We start from the raw sequence: 18,243 nt of genomic DNA, 5'->3' as shown, positions 1-18,243 counted from the left end.
CTGTCTCTTGTCCAGACTGAGTCAGTCCTACTTAACTGGGGCAATCGGAGTTAAAGCCCTTCCAGAGTTTTGATCATTCATCTTTTCCTCCTTTAAACTTTCTCCAATTTCTCTCTATTCACCTTGAGATAGAATCAAGATTCAAGATGCAGGTATGCAGTGGTTTAAAATTCTTATGATATTTCATGCTTCAAAGTATATGATAACCTCTGCTTTGATCTTTAGTACTTTCATAGCAATTTCTAAGAATGACTTTGCTTTTTAACCACTAGTAAGCATGGAATGCACAAAACTATGCCTGCCATAACACCAATATCTTTAGAGGTAACAGCCAGACCAGAGATCACCATCATGTGTGTGAAGTTAAGACTTTATGTCTACGAATAATGAATTTTCTCTGTCTTTGTACTACCTGGCTACTGAGTATTGCAAGGTCTAAAGTCAGCCCTTTTCTTCTTTGAACAATTCAATATCATGAGTAGATCTGGTGCTCTGATAATCATGCTCTTTATAAAAATACATTTATTATTGATCACTGATAAACAAGTGGCCCAGTGTAAGCAGGAAATCACTGTGGCTTTCTCTCCTTGTGTAATATACAATTTACAGAAGAGATCATATTTCCTGTCTTTAGAGCAATTATGTGTGCAAGAACCTTCCCTCTTATCTAATGATTGTATAGGGTTCTTCAGTGCTCTTATTGAGACACTGGAAAATCCAAGTAGGTCTGTCTGTCAATTGAATATCTCTTATTAAATGCTTATTAAATTAAAAATAATGTTCTGAAAACCTCAAATAAATGCAAATATAGAGTAATTAGGACCTGTAAAAAAATTAATGTGAGAAAAAATATCTCTTTTAAGCATTAGTTGCAACTGATTCAACTTTTCCTGATATTTTAAAAATATAATATTGAACAGTTAATGTTAAACTCTTATAACCAATAATAAGATAAATCATGCAAATCTGAAGCTATCTTAGAAATGTTCTTTGCTGGGGCTGCTGGGGCTGTTGTTGCTGGTAAGTAGCTAATGTTTTGTAGCCAAGTTTTAATTCTCCAATAGTAGTTTTTCAAATGATAATTCATGGACAAGATCTTTAAGGGATAGAATAGCCCTTGCTCACTGTTTGGGCCAGCCTTGTTCTTTTCCCTGAGTTACTGTTGCATGTCTGAATGACTCCTGACCTCGGCCACACTGCAGTTTAACACCTGAGATTAGTGCCACTATGAGGGACTCTACAAGCTGTAGTTTAATACCAAAGGCTGGACCATCGTGACGTTGTATTCCTCAGCTAACAGGGCTCTTTTACATATGTGTAATGAAGTATTTTTTTATTTGCATTTCACAACAAGGTTTCAGAAAAATTGTAACACTAAACAGAAGCCAAAACAAAACGCAGAAGTACGTGTCTTGCTCAGATGTTATAATCTAGTCTAAGAAAAAAAAAACCAACAAAAATAACATGGTATTCAACAAATATTAAGGAGGGGAAAATAGACTGATTGCAGAAGAATACAAGTGTTCCATTTGCTATACAGGGTTCAGACCTGGGTGGTTCTAAATCACTGAAAAGACAGTAGAACTTTGAGTTATCCATCATCCTGTGAGAACGTTTCATAAGATTTATGCCTAAATAACAAATTTGGTACTGTTGGGGACATCTGCTTGACTTGGGCTTCCATGTCGTACTGTCCTGTAAGATTCACTATTGCTTTCCTCAGCACATCTATTTTTAAATTTTCGTGTATGAGATAAACTAACCTGTAGATAGTCATTGAAAGACTTTTTGTGTTTGCTTGTTTTTTTTCAGAAGAACTTTTTACAGAGTGAATTCACAGTATCAGCTAATTGCAGAGTCTGCCTCCTGCTTTTTTCCCTCCTCTGCTCTATTTTTTGGAAAAAAAAAAAAAAGCTTCATGTTTTTAATGCTAAAGCCTTAAGTCTAAATGACCAAACCTAAGTCATGTCAAAAAGAAAATGTTTATGAGAAGACAATCATTTCCAGGCTGAAGTGACAGCTTTAGTCGCTTAGTAATCATATAGTTGAGAAGATAGACTAAGTATCTGCAACAGATTCCAAGTGAAGCTTGGTTGATATTATATATTAAAGTAGACAAAGTAGCTCTGATTTGATCTTAAATGACACTCAGACTTGGAGAATACTGACTTCTTGACATATACTGATTTTGTGAATGACTGTGAAATTTAGCCAATGTAGGAAAATGACATTTTGCCATCTTCAAAAAGGAAATCAATGCTAGTTGGCAAGGAAAGCCTCTGCTATGTGCTTGTCATGTGTATATTTTTTCTTTGTTTATTGATTCAATTCTAAAATGATTCTGAGTAGAATTTAACACCTGCTCTCTGTCCTCTTCAATTAGTTCTCCTCAGTTCTTGAAATTCTTTTTACTCATCGTGTCTTGCCTTTAAAAAAATATCATGACCCTTCAGTTTCATCCTGTCAGTGTTGTCAGCTGGGCTTTACTGAAGCTGAGATTATGTCTTTTATTTTAATCAGGCTTGGCATGGTACATGTTAAGGTCTGCTAATAGGCTATTAAGTACTTGGCCAATTAATTAGAAATGGGCTAATAGTACATTTGGGTGTCAAGGTAACCTGTACTTTTGTTTCTCACTGGTGGATGAATGTCTTGGAAACATTTTCTGATAATGAGTGAACTTCTTCTTTAAAAACAGGTCTCTAAAAATGTTTTGACCTATCCTAGTAAACATAAAATATTTATTTTCTATGTGAAAAAGCAAGCACTTTTTTACCATGTGGCGCTATACTTTTTACATACATTCATGAATTCAGGGAATACTTGAATTTACATGTGTGAAATCAGGGGATATCAACAGTATATTTTGAGTTATAAAGTTAATCTTAAAACCACATAATTTTTACACAAGTCATGTGTCACTGAGTCCTTGATCAAAGGTATTTTTGTTGCAGAATGGCATGCTCTTGAAGCAGCATTCTGTAAAATGTCACTGAATGTTTTATGTAGCATAGGGCAACAGGATGAAAATTTATCCACCATGCTGTCAAATAAAAGCTGAAGCTGCATGGCAAATTGACTTATATTTTACTGAGAAACAACACTGGAGATTTACAAAAAATATTTCATAAAATAATATGTTGTTCTTATGGTCTTACCTGAAGTTTTTACAGATGTGTATGGCATTTAATTACATTTTTAGTATTTGAATAATAACCAAAATCGATTATTTTGAACAGAGTGCTCCATCACCCCTTTTTTTGTCATGCTGTGCCACATATAATTTCAGCATTATGAACTAAATATGTATAACTAAGAAAATCCTATCTTTCTGGTTTTACATGGTAGTTTCACTAACAGTTGTGCCACCTTTGCACAATTCAATAGTGAAAAATTATCTTTTGCCAAAATTTTCAACCAGTATTGCCATGACTTAGGTAAAAGTCATATGCATGATGATAGACATTTTAGATTTTTTTTTCAGATTGATCTTACTCTGCTCCACTTCAGCAAAAAATGTTATGACAAACTAGTAAAATATTATTGGCAACCATCATAAGTACTGTTAATTGTCTCAGATGTGTATAGTCAATGCAGCATACTTTATTCCATATGGTAAATGGAATAAGCATTATACCTTATTGAGTTGCCATGGTTTAACCCCAGCTGAAAACTCATCCCCACACAGCCACTTGCTCACTCCCCCACCTGTGGGATGGAATCAGGAAAGTGAAAGTGAGAGAGCTCGTGGGTTGAGATAAAGACAGTGTAATGGGTATAGCCAAAGCTGCACATGCAAACAAAGAAAAACAAGGAAAAGACCACTTCCCATGGGCAGGCAGGTGTTCAGCCATCTCTGGAAAAGCAGAGCAACATCATGTGTAGCACCGCTGGCTTTGGAAGACAAACACCATCGCTCCAAATGTCCCCTCCTTCCTTCTTCTTCCCTCAGCTTTATAAGTCAGCATGACATCATATGGTATGGAAAATCCATTTGTTCAGCTGGGGTCAACTGTCCTGGCTGTGCCCTCTCACAACTTTTCCTGCACCATCACCCCCCTGCTGGTGAGATGGCACAAGAAACAGAAAAGACCTTGATGCTGTGCAAGCCCTGCTCAGCAATGACAGAAACATCTCTGTGTTATCAACACATTTCCAGCACAAATTAAAACCACAGCTTCATACCAGCTACTGTGCTGAACATTGACTCTACCCCAGCCCAACCCAGAAGACAGTTTATAAAATAAAAAAATAAATTTGTTTTGCCTCTCTTATGTGAATGGAGGTAGAGATCTCTGTGGTGTCTTTCAGTTTTAAAACAGACCAAGCCACTGGAGTCTGTGCTGTGCTGTTTCAGGTTCAGTCCAGACAGACTATAGTTGAACACTGAACAGAAAAATTCTTATGAAAAGAGCACTTTCCCTCCCCACTTTTATGTTTCCCTCAGGATATCTATCAGCTCTGTGCAGCAGTCTGTGTAGGCTTCACTGCCTATATCACAGGAACAACTTTTATTGGATTCCACTTTAGCGCTTGAGTTTCAAGACCCAGCATGGAAATGAAAGCAGAGGTAGAAATACTGTTTGGTCCCACATTCCAAGAGCTTAGATCAATTTTAGTTGAAAGTAAATTTAAAAAATCACCAGGGCTTTCGAAGGCAAAGGTCCTACCTTTCAAAAATACCTCTCTCAGACGTGGTTCTGGCTACATCCAGTTCTGTTGTTTTTGGGCAAACTAAACTAAAGCCAGGAGTGGCTTCTGTTCTTCCTGTTCTGTTCTCTGGCAATTAAAAACTGATTCTTGCCAGGAATTTTTTAGCAAAGATACAATTAGCAGAAATATTTTAGTTAATTGTTTTTCCTTACCAATATTGAAATACATTCACTTATTGGCACAGCAGGCAGATGACACTTCACACAGACCATCCCAGTTCAGCCTTTATTTTGGCTCCATAAAAACAGACATTTAGCTAAAACTGTAATTCAGGAAGTCAGCAGGATGGTGATAATCTCTACACCAGGCCCTGACCATATCAAAACCTCAGGAAGTATAGATCCTTTAGATGCTTTTACTTGGCTCTGAAGTGTGCTTCCTAAAATATTTCCTGCTAGAGAAATCGAGTTAATGACCCAGTCATTTCATCTGTTGAATTCAGCAGCAGTCAAGTAGAAAATTAAAATAAGGTAAACTTGAGCATCCTGCTAAAGTCAGACACTATATGGGTCAAGTTCAAATTTCAACATATTCACTGTTAATTTTCATTTCAGGTAATTCAGACCATCGCTGCTACTGACAAAGATAACTCTGCGAATGGTGCAAGATTCCATTTTTCTATCGATGAAGGGCTTTCTTTGAATCCCAACTTTACCCTAAGGAACAATGAAGGTAAATCAAATACATAAATCTCAAAGAAATGGGCTTCTGTTTTGTCTGGGCTGTCTCAGTTGAACAGAACAATTTCCATGCATTTCCTGACAGAAACAGAAACTGTGATATGTCATCACTGAGCTGTTGGATATCAAGGACATGTGTACACAATATATTGGAAACTATGAATAATAATATATTGCATTTTGTATTTATATTTTACTCTATTTTAGCATTTATGCTTCATACTTTAAGGAATTTCTTTGAAAAGTGGATTAATGACAAGTATGTAAATTTGTTCTACTTTTAGGTAAATAGCACTAATTGGGTACTGTCAAGGTTATTGCTAATTATTGCTTTAAGGAGAAAAAAAATTAAGGGGCATAAAAATTGGAATTCATGCTTACTTTTACAGATATGACATCAAGAGCAGGTCCTTCTGTGGTTCCTGGATGATAGTCTATCTCTTCATGCCATTCCTAAGAAATTGTTCCTAAACACTGCAATCAGAAATTCGTAGCAGGTAGTCCCAGACAGAAAACAGCCCTCAGACTCTCCCAAACAAGTGTTTCTGAACATTTCTTGAGTGAAAAACTGTGTAACCACCAAAACTCAAACCTAAATCAGCCTTGCTCTTGATCAAGTATTACCTTGTGGTCTCCACTTTGCAACCTGATAAAATAAGAGTAAACTTTAAATGTTTGTCTAAATTTTCCTCCTGAGATTTTGTGTATGTGTATTGTGGGGCTTTCTTTGTACACCTATGTGGAAATGTATGGGGTTTGCTTTGTTTTACAGTCATGTATTTGTAGTACTGCTGTGGAATACATTCTGAGATCTTGCAGATCACTAGTGCTCTGTAATGCATTAGCTCCATCATTGTTACATTTGGTACATACCGTGATGTTGAAACAATTCTTTACAGACTTTTTTATCTGTTTGTAAAATTAGTCAGGGAAAGAGATTGCATAATCTTCCTAAATAATTTGTTCCAGTGTTTAATAATACTTACAGAAGAAAAAGAATCATTCTATTTATTTGGAATATATAAATGGATTTCAAATTCAAGTTCCAAAAGAGATCAATAAATATATATCAATATTAATAAATATCATAAATATTGAAGGGCTAAATAATATATTAAAACTATTCCCTAAGTGAGACAGCAGCATTTTCCCAGATTAATATATCAATCCCACTCAGATTGTGATGGAACATTATAGAAAAAGCCAGACTGTTGTTTCTCAAATGAAGGAGGGGTACTAACATATTTCTGTATTTTAGTCTGTGTTTCCAATAAACTCCTTGAGTATTACACTGTGATCTCATGTGAAAGAGAACATGTGCATGTTCATTTCAATACAAGATATGTCTATCAAGAAATTTTTTTCAATAGCTCTTCTAAAATTGTGGTTAGTGACAAAGTAGATATTTTATGGTTTTGAACATATTTAAAGCTGGGTCTGTATTATGTCTGTTCATTGCTACATAAATTATTTAACTACACAGATTTATATGAGGGCATGAACTTCTAACAAAAATTTGATGCAGCAATGTCATATTTTGGGTAGAAATATTCAACTTTGGATAAAAGCACTTGCTGCTTTTTTTTTTTTTTACTTTCCCAAGATCAGTGAGAAATTACTTAGCAATCAACAGAAAACAGCGTTTGGACTACCATAAATTGGATTTTATGGGGGGAGGTAGAGGAAGGAACTGAAAAAAGTGTCTTTTAAGACAAAAGCCTGTTGTGCATTTTTATTTCACCTAAGGAAGTACAAAATAATGCACTTCCTGTAGTATCTTGCATAAACATTCTTACACATATAGGGACTCCAAAAATGCAACTTCCAAACTGGCCATATAATTAAAAAAATACTACTTAACTTAAATTATAACAAGAAATGTATCTTATAAGTAAATACATAGTTATGATTTTGCTTGGCACAAGGCAATTTGAATCTATTGTTTAAACATTGTCTTTAATTGGGACCTTTTCTTTGTGACACAATCTATACATAAAATATTAGTGAAATACCTATGGAGTACATGCACAATATGCAGTTATCTAGCAATTACAGCTTTCATGTTTCTCATCTACTTCTATTTAGAAACAGATTTTCTGTTGCTTTCTATTATAGGAAATAGCAGAAAGAAGGTGGGCAGGAAATGCTTCTTTTATGTCTGTGACAAGTTTGCACTTTTGAAAACTCATGTTTTCGAGCATCAGGCATTAAAAATAATCAGAATGCTCTGAACAGAAGACAGCTGCTCTGGATTTCCAAATTGTATAAAGGCTGGTATTTTGGGAGTGTTTTATTTGTTTGTTTATTATGTTTTTTAAAGAAAAAACCTACAAAATTTGCCTTAAGAGAATTTTTAATAATGTTTTGTAGAATGTAGAATGATAACCCCAAATTCTTAATTTCACATAGAAAATGGTAGTTAGTAGTAGCTGCATCTGTCTCTACAAAACTATATTTCTCTTGCAGTCACCTTCTAATTCAGTCATCCTCTCCTTTTATTTCTTCAGGAAAAGCGTTCCATTTCATAAAAAAACCCATAGACATTTTCCCCCCTTTGTTTTCATAATCCAAAATAACAGTTTTGTTCTTGGACCCTAAATGCACTTTTGCATGAATGTACCCCTATTCATTTATTATCAGTGTACACCACAGCAGTGCACTGGATCTTAAAATATGTATGCTTATACCTATGCACTTTGACTGAAATCTAGGGCTTGTACAAGCAGAAGATTTTGTAGTTTGTTCCTATCTACCTGTATAGACTGCTGCAATATACAATCCCAGCATGTGTATGATTGAGCTCAATAATCTTCCATGCTTCAGCAAACTTTTAATAGGTATTAAAGCTTCAGTCCCTGTAATTGATCATTTGACCAGTTAAACTTTTACCCCTTGGGCCTGAATTTGTGCATTTTCTAAATGAAAATCTCCACAATATCAAATCTCTATTTGTAGAATATTCACCCTCATAATGCACAGCTTAAAACTCTCAGGGAAATGTAGGTCAGGACAGATTCACAGGCCTATATGAAATATAACATCCAGCAAAATTAAGAGTTCCTTGGATCCCCTTTCTGTATTCTGTTTGTGCTGCAATTTTCATTTGAAAGAAAAAATAAGAAAAAGGAAAATAGAGAGTATGATAGGTTTTCTCTACTGTATTCTTAAGGTACATGAGATTCTTTGTTGCTATTTAAGTTTTATTACATACTTTAAAAGTACTGTTCAGAGAGAGTAAAAGCTTACAAGTAGGAACAAGAGAACAGACAATAAAGTGATGCAGTATATGCTTATGTAAGCAAGGCAGAACAAGAGCTGGAATAGAATTTCTTTGTTATACTAAGAAAATGCATTAAGCTGTAATAATTTTCTGCAGCTTTAGAGAGCAAACACAGAGAAGAAGCCTTTATTTTTTGTTTGAGAATTGTACTTATGAAGTTCTTTTAATGAAAACAGGTTTGTTTGCTATTTTCTTGCCTATAAAATTGTTACAATTTCTATTAAAACCTGAGAAGCCAAGCACTTTTCCTGATGTGCTTTTATAATGTAAATCAGATTCTACATAACTCATTTAATTCTTGTCTGTGTTCTCCTCACTTTCTTTTTTGGGATATTGTCATAGATAATTTTGTAATCCTTTTTCTAATATCACAAACTCAGACTTTTTGCATAATGAGAAATATCTACTTTTGCATATCCCATTAAAAACTTCCCATAACTATATGGGGCTAAAACCAACTTCTGTTTGGAAATCAGAATAAGGACAACAGAAGTTCTTCCCAATAGATCCATTTCTATGAATGCTAGAATTGTTTTTGGTTTTTTTATCCTAAAAATAATAATATTTTTCTGTATGCCTAAGGAATTGTGGATATATTTGTCAAATTTTTTTGTTTGTTTGATGGAAAATGCAACTGGATGTGTCATTATTATCATATTTCCAAGCATTAATATGTAGAGTCACTTCTCTTTCAGAACTTATATAATATTTTTCAAGCTATTAAAAAAAGATTGACCCCTCAGAGAACAGTTCACTTAGAGCATTTAAGAAATTTCTGCACTGTAAAGCACTGCTTTGCTGGTGCTATTTTTTAATCACAAGGTAGATATACAGCTTTCCAGGTATGCTTAGTGGTATTGTAAATTTCCTAGACAAGAGGGGTTTATGCAGATGATGGACACATTCACCCGACACTGCCAGTGAGATCTGTGCATTCTCTTACTTCAATAAATTGAGATTGCTGACTTCTGATAGGAGACTAAGTTTAGCTTACTTTCAGTGAAGAACACCTCCCTAGAGAATGCTTAGCATTTGTTTTCCTCTTCTTTTATTTCTTCAGGACAAAGGTTTCATATCACAAAAGCATTTGCAATTTATTTTTCCCCTCTGCCCACTTATCTCAAAGATCTGGCCCTTTGATTATTGCCCAGTGATGGAGAATATTCTGGAATTGGAATAAAGGTATGCCATTTTTTTGATACTATAATTCTGGAGATTCCATTTTCTTAATTTTATGTCAGAAGATCCATTAACACCCACAGAAGTGGAGATGTGTTTTTCTGTAAAATTTAGAGCATGATGAATTCAATGGCATCTGTATAAAATGAAATTTTTAATGTATTCATCCACCCATGCCTGTGATATATATTAACCTTTTTCCCTGTGTCACAGATCAAAAAATAGTAAAAAAAAAAAAAGATCAATTTTTCTCATCACTGCTGTTATTTAGAAAGAGAACAGCCTCCAGAGAGGAATTGATCCCATCCCAGTGTGAATTTCTTACAGAATCTTCTCTTTATCACTCTGCCCCTCTTATTTCCTACCATATTGGACAATGTGTCTGTGAATTAACTTCAGAGCCTTGCAAGTTGCAAATGAGTATGCCAGATACCAGACCGTGACTTAGTTGTTCTAGAACATCTAAAGTGGCATTAAAAATGGTTGGGTTGAAGCCCCCACTTTGGAATCCATCACAAGGGGAAAACGCCCTCATAGTTCCAGCTTTCATTTACATCACAGAGTCATGCTTGTTCTGGTTATGTGATGCTGTGAATTACTGCTGACCTTCTATAAAATATCATCCTGCAAAGAAGACAAGTTGTAACCGGAGAGAAATGCTCTCTGAGAAAGTGCAAAGTTGACATCACACAGGGTGACTGTAAGTACAGTCCACATAAGTACTGTTACTGTAAATGGATTGAATGCCTGAGTAGGTATTATCACAGAATCAACATATGGAAGTTAAAAAGGAATTCAGCCATGATTATAACAGAAAACCAGGAGCAGCTACTGTAGAGGGAAGACGTTTTCCCTATTCAGGCCTCTGAACATCTTTGAAATATTTTATTTTTAAAAATCTAGCTCTAAGATTTGATCGTAAAGTTATTTTAGTGCATAGTGTAGAGGTTCTGCATTTCTTGTCTGGACTGCAACTTGTTGGTGATTCAAAAACCAACTATAAGCAAATAACTATATTTCAGGCCAAAAATGAGTTCTATGCTACTTTTTGTTTTTGCTACCCACTGAACTAGAAACTTATAATAGCTTCTTGCCCATTGGCAATGGCTTTGAAGACAGCAAAAGAGAAAAAATATTTACAAGAGTTATCAATAAAGAAATGAAACAGAAATGCCTATCATGTAGTTCACATAAACAAATTAACAGCTCCAACTTTAAAAGTGTAAGAAATGCAAATCATTCCAATATATCTTTGGTTTTAATTAGTTTATGACTTCTCAGAAAATTTATAGTAGCTGAACTGCTGACACAAGCAGAACTGAAAATTGAAACATGCCTTAAGATATAAATAGGATTTTACTTTTTTTTTCTTTTACCTCCATTTCTCTTGTCTCTGCTTTTAATGCGTAATGCGTCAAAAGAATTCTCAAATTGTGAATAATAAATGAGCATCCTCCAATGCACTCCAGCAGTCAGCTTCCATGGCCTTACCATTGTATCTTTGTTTCCTTGATTTTCCTATGCTCTCATTTCTTTATTTTGCTTAGAAACTCAATGTAAAAAGGCAGAGATGATGGAAAAAAGACTGTGATAACAGCCTTGTATACAGTGTGCAGCCTGGATTAGTAAACTATGACATCTTCAGAGTGTGAAGAGTTGCTGTGTTACAACCATCCAGCATTTCCTGTGGGTAACCTCAAACTCACTTAGGATAAAATTTAACTTCTAGTTGACTCCAAACAGGAGTAAGTTTAGGTCATTCAAAAGTTTAGATCATTAAATGGAGCAATGTATAACGCAAGGTATCAGATAAATATTTCTTTCCCTATGTGGGAGTTGTTAATTTTCCTTAGCACTCAGTCCTGTAATCTCCAGTGAGTCCTGGTTCTTATCATACTCCTCAGGGGTGAAGTTCACCATTTAAATCTATTGAGATAAAAAAGTCTTTCCTTCCAGGTCTAGAAGAATGAGATCTTTGGTGCTCCTCATCCTATTGCTATTGCTGCTATCCTATACTCTTGCCTTCCCCAGCTATTTGCTGTATCTTTTTTTCAGATACCAAAGAAATTTTGAGCTGCATAACCCCCTGGCTCCCTTTCAAACTACTGCTGTTGATATAACTTTTTTCCCCTTTTCAATAAACTCTTTTCTAGGTCATCAGTGTCAGACTCTATACTTGGCTTCCTATAGCTTTTACAGATGGAGATATTTTTTTGTTCTGTGCAAAGCTCTTAAAAGTTACTGTCTTTCTAGCTCTTCACTCAACACGTTCCTATAATGGTTTTTGACAAGGAACAAAAGCAATCAAAATTTGAAAGCTCAGAACACCAGAATGTTGGATGGTTTTCAGGATGCAATCAATATTGCAGTTTCAATATTGCAGTTTGGTTGGCTGCAATAAACTTTTTTTCTCTCCATTCATTTTGTTGGCATAGCTTTGCATATGATTGTCCTCAAGAATGGAGCTCTGACTAGAGCATCAGAGATGTAATTTCTGAGTTATGGCAATATGATTGACTTTGATAATATTCTGCTATGCTTGATTCTCAGTGACCTTTGGAAAATCAGACACAGTTTCCTTTTTTGAAAAAATGTTAGACATCATCTTTGTAAAATGTTTTAAGAAATTTAATGGGACAAAATAGTACATGAGAGTTCAGATACTTTCCAGTATTTTACTTATATGTACACATAATGCACTAAGTTACCGTATCTAAATCTGTGATAGAGAAATAATGAGAAATAACACCTCTGATGATATTGAGAACTAAAAATTTCCAAGCTTGTGTCTCAAAGATCATACTTTTTATTTGTGTTAAAATTTGTGAAATTTCATAGAAGGAAAAACTTTAAACTGTTTCTTTGAGAATGTTTATCACTGGGTATGTTATTACAGAAACTTCTGGTTATGTCATGTAACATCTGTTTCTACAGAAATCTACTTATTACCTAAGATAATACAAAAAATAAAAATTCAACATGGCAATTCTTTGAAATTAAAAATTTTGTACTGGTTCCCTTTTTCCTTAATTGTGTCTTATACCAATATTTCATTGGATCTTATATTTATTTGTATAATGTTAATAGCACAAGAAAAACAATTTAATATTGAATGAAAAAATAAAACGCTGAAAGAAGAAAATGTCTTCTTTTTTAAATTTATATTTATTCTTTACAGTATAAAAATATCAGTTCTTTGTTTGACAAGGCCTTCCTCCCAGAGAAGCGAGGTTTAATTTTAGCTTTCTTCACATTTTTTCACTGTAACATTGAATTGTATCATTTTCCCATTTCTTCATTTTTTTCTCTTCTTTTCTTTTTTCTCTTAGCTTTAATATTTTTTTCCTCACAATTTTCCTCCCATCTGTCCACATTTACCCTTGTAGCATCCATTCTCACATCTCAATGTTCTTTCCTTTACATCTTTGCCAATAGTCTCTGTGCTAAAATTACTGCAAGATCCCTGATCAGAACTCCTCAGTTTTTCTTCATTATGCTCAGTCTCTGATGCTTTTGTTGTCAGCGATCATTTTCATCACTGCTACTGGAGCTGTGCACCGGATCATTCACTCTTTTTAAAATTTAAGTCACAGGCAACAAGCACAGCGCTCGGTCATGCACCTCCTCTTGACTCTGTGTAGAACCCAACGGACCCCAGACTTCATTATCAGTGGGTTTTTCTCTTTTGAGTTTACAAAATAATGTAAAAGCTGTATTGCAGCTCCACAGCATACTGTTAGCATATTGCAAAAAGAATTTACATGCCACAGTGTGTCATGGTGCCTGCATGAGGCTATCTGGGAATGCTTAAGGATCTGCAGACTGTTGGAATAATGCTGAGGCAGGAAAAAAATATGGCACTTTTGTCCATATTGCCTGAGAAGGGTTGTTGATATATGTTAATAACAGTCACTGTGCTTGGGTGTTATGTGAGAGTTCTAGTTGGCCCAGAAAAACAAAATGCAAAATATTTTTTGGGGCAGGATGTATATGTAGCAAATAACTTTGCAAAGTATGTTATATTATGGACATTTTATAGTCTTCCACAACACTATGTTCTGTCACAATTTTTCAGATTAAAGAATTATTTTATCATCTCATTCTTGTTCCAGTAAGATTTCGTAACTTTAATGAATATATAACAGTGTATACATATATACATATATATATATATATATATATATATATGTATACATATATACATATATATATATATATATATATATATATATATATATATATATATATATATATAAAAAACAGTATATATAACAGTATAATAAGTGAATGGTGTCATTAGTCATCAAAACATAATGTAAACAAGTAGAAGCAGGACTCCAAGGCCTACAGCAAATAAGTAAATAAATAAATACCTTATATTGTACCCACTCCAAGTGAAAAGAACACTTAATGAATTTATAACAAACTCACCATGCTGGATATTCGATACTTTGAAAATGGAGGGAAGTGTGGATGTGTGTTGTGGGTACTACTTATGTACAGAAGTAAAGCTAAAGAACTTCAGTGCTGAGTTCTTGGCTTATCAGCAACTGCATCCCTTCCCAGCTCATATATCTATTTCTTGTGTGAAGCCCATTACCAAATATATTGTGAAATTATGCTGATGTGGGACAATATTACCAGTTTTTCTAAATATCACTGTCAGATGCCATGCAAAATAAAATGTTGGCAAAAGTTGGTTAAAATTAATGTTTTAAAATTTTGCACAGGTCTTGATGGAAAGTATAGTATGAAGAGTAACCACGTGAAACAGATCTTGTATCCAGTTTAAACAAAAAACTTAACTCTTTTACTCAAATGTGTGTGCAGCAGTCCAATGGGCAAATATATGCCACACTGGCTATATTGTTGCACTAGATTTTCACAGTGGCATGGATTTCATTTTTCCATAGATTATGAGAAAGCCATTAAATAGTGCAACTACAGTAATAAGGAAAAATAAGACATTTTCTTGTTTATTTGTTTGTTTGTTTGTAACAGGAAGATAAACCTGGCAGATGTATTTTTCAGTACTTATCACCTTTTTATTGTTTGCTTAAATACTCCAATCTCATAACCCCACAATTTGGAAACCATGTCACAAGCAATACAAGAAGACAGTTTTTTTCTTCTAATGTGTCTTTGCATTTATCAGTCCCCATCTCTCTCTCTCTCTCTCTATAACTGCTTGTGTTTCAAAATCTCACTGTTTCCAATTTTTTTAAAAATTTATCTTGGACTTTTACTCAGAGGCTAGTAATTAAATAGTGGTGACAACAAACTGAAAATAAATTTTACAAATTTGAATATTGGCTATAACTATATATTGTTGCATTTCTTCCCCTGCATGCTCTTTATGCCTCTTAGTTTCTTCGACTTGAAGGATATGTATGGCAACTTCCTACTCTTCTTAGTGCCTACAAATGCTCTTGCAGTGTGTGTGTAATAAGCACGAGGTTTTCCTTGTCTGTCTTTGACAAATGGAACCATAGATAACAGAAGGGTGAAAATGTCTCATGTCACTATTTCCCCCTTTTTTTATTTATCTTTAAACTCTAATAGTTTAGATCATGCAATATCCACTCATTTGCCCTTCCTTTGCCTTCCTTTGCCTTCTGTCTTCCTCCAGACCTTTTCAAAGCACGTGTCTTTGGTCACTGTCCTTTCAGATGTTTTCTGAAAGCTTACTAAAACTTAAAAACCTTTAAGAAACACTAAAACATGAAAGTCTTCTTTTAGTTTTTACTAAAGGAGTTTTAATATTCCACTGAGAGTCAAGAGGATTTTGGATTTTGTGTTGTGCAAAAATTTCCCAATAGTTATCCTCACAATTGCAGGTATTCAATTTGACAAGGGTTCATATGATACTGACAGCATAACCTAGGATGAAAAGACTTGCAAATTGGGCCCAAAATGTTTGTCAAAGTTCACTTGATTCCAATAAAAATACAAGAATTTTGAATACTCTCATTTATATAATGTTAGCTATTTTTCAACTCCTCCCGTTTTTCTTCTATTGACCAGAAAGGCTTCCTGGCGAATCTTAATTCTAGACTGAGCATTTTCATAGATGAGGGCTTGCTAGTTTTTGGAAGCCCTATGCTTCCATTTCATGGGAAAAAAACAGCAAGTAACCTCTTTTTTTTTTCATTTTTTACTTCACTGAAGTGTTATCCTTATTTTGATATTGTAGATAATACAGCCAGTATTCTGACAAGACGAAGGAGATACAGTCGAACCACTCAAGACATCTATTACCTCCCAGTTTTGATTTCTGACGGCGGCGTGCCCCCTCTCAGCAGCAGCAGCACCCTCACCATCCGGGTTTGTGCCTGTGAGAGAGACGGACGAGTGAGAACTTGCCACGCGGAAGCTTTCCTCTCCTCGGCTGGCTTGAGCCCAGGAGCTCTAATTGCGATCCTGCTCTGCATTGTCATCCTTCTTGGTGAGCCATTTGCAGTACTGAGTAATGCTATCCCTCCAGTGCCTCTTGGAACGTGGCAGGGCACAAGGTTTCAATATGGTATGCTTTTGAAACAGTGGTTGCCTGGTAGTAGGAGGCAATTAGAAACACACGGCTGTGATTAGAGGGTACAGGTTTAGCTAGAGTTAATAGGGGAAGAGTGCCTTTAAAGTACATTTTTGAGTATCTTGAATCCAGTAGAATTTTTTTTTTTTTCAGATGTTATCAAGTAATTAGCACTGGAGATCTTTTTTTTCCATAATTTGGAAAGATTTCAGAAAGAGACAACTCTAATGCCATGTCTTGAACAGTGTGAAAAATTATAGAAAATAGATGGTCAAAGCTTTTTGAAATGCATTATGCTGTAAGAAGCATCATTAGCTCTCTACAAAGAATATTTCTTATCTACCTTTGTGGAATAAACTGATAGCAATTCACAACATAATCCACAGGGATAAGGGACATAGGATACTATACGCAGACTCATAAGATTAATGCCATTGCAAGTGCATTTCCTCTTGATTCTTTTCAGTTTTTTTATTTTTCCAGGCCAGTTCCAATGTTACCCATTAGTTGATATTATGGTTGGTTTTGGTTTGTTTTTTTTTCTTGTCAGAGACACAACTTGCTGCATACATGACTCTGTGCTACTCATGTGATTTTCTGCATTCTTTCAGAGATGGAAACAAATAATAGCAATTGCAGTGTAAGCAAGAGGATATTTTGAGACCTTTTCCCCCCAAGACTACATTTTCTAAGACCTACTTTCTTTACAGCTTGCTTCAGTATTTTCTTGTCAGAAGGCTGTTTTAAAATATATAGTTATACATTTCTCTTGTAATTTTGTATTTTATTGCATAAAATTGAATATTCATAAGAAAAAAAAGAAATGTTTTACATAATAATTCAATTTATATGCTAAACATTGGTTTTAATGAAGCACTGAAAGCCCTGGATTTTGCTTCTGAAAAATGCCAACTTTAGTTACTCATTTTTCATTTACCTGAAAGAATGTTATCTCCATTTATCTCCTTTATGAGATCCCTAATAAACTAAGTAGCAGATGATCCTGAATACCAGTTCCGAAAATACCAGCCTGAAAATATTACACCTCTGTATTTTTTACTTAGTGTCTGCTATTTCTGTAACATACTCAGATGTAAACTTTAAACCTACTCTAATATCTGCAGTTTTCTCTTTAGCAATTGTGGTCCTTTTCATCACCCTAAGACGTAGCAAGAAGGAGCCTTTGATCATTTCAGAAGAAGATGTCCGGGAAAATGTTGTGACATACGATGATGAGGGAGGTGGAGAGGAGGACACGGAAGCATTTGACATCACAGCACTGCGGAATCCGTCTGCTGCTGAAGAGCTAAAATACCGGAGGGATGTTCGGCCTGAAGTGAAGCCTCTGTCCAGGCATCATCCCTCCTCAAGCCTTGACAGTATAGATGTTCAGGAGTTCCTTAATCAAAGACTGGCAGAGGCTGATCTGGACCCCAGTGTGCCCCCGTATGACTCCCTGCAGACATATGCCTATGAGGGTCATAGATCAGAAGCTGGGTCTATCAGCTCTCTGGATTCAGCAACGACACACTCTGACCAGGATTATAATTACCTTGGAGACTGGGGACCTGAGTTCAAGAAGCTAGCTGAACTCTATGGGGAAATAGAACCAGAAAGAACAACTTAGTTGTAATTCCCAGAACAGAGAAGTTCCTAAACAACTGGACAGATAATGAAACAATGGTAACAAAAAAAAAGTGAATACAGTACTTGGAACTGAGTAAGTTGTATGCAGTTACTGTAGAACAAGTGCCCTTTTCATATTTGAAACTGGGTTCTCCAATTAAAGAAAGTCAAATTTTGGAAAATACAGAAAAAAAAATCTATTGTCCCTTGTGTATTTTTTTTTAATTGCTCATTAA

General features: G+C 35.0%; 1 protein-coding gene across 1 annotated transcript in view; it reads left to right on the top strand.

The window, feature by feature from the left end:
- Positions 1 to 18,008, top strand: part of CDH18 (cadherin 18) — a gene marked incomplete at both ends in the record, with an annotated part of 156,867 nt that extends 138,859 nt beyond the window's left edge. Inside the window, 3 exons of the mRNA XM_084216973.1 lie at positions 5,268 to 5,385; positions 16,046 to 16,297; positions 17,518 to 18,008. Of these exons, the coding sequence (XP_084073099.1) occupies positions 5,268 to 5,385; positions 16,046 to 16,297; positions 17,518 to 18,008 (861 nt within the window). The remainder of the gene's footprint in view (positions 1 to 5,267; positions 5,386 to 16,045; positions 16,298 to 17,517) is intronic.
- Between the last annotated feature and the right edge of the window lie 235 nt (positions 18,009 to 18,243).

Source organism: Fringilla coelebs (genome assembly GCF_963513975.1).
Source record: "Fringilla coelebs genome assembly, chromosome: 1".
Lineage (NCBI taxonomy): Eukaryota > Metazoa > Chordata > Aves > Passeriformes > Fringillidae > Fringilla > Fringilla coelebs.
The sequence above is the reverse complement of the archived record's forward strand: the minus strand, read 5'-3'. Positions and strand labels throughout refer to the sequence as shown.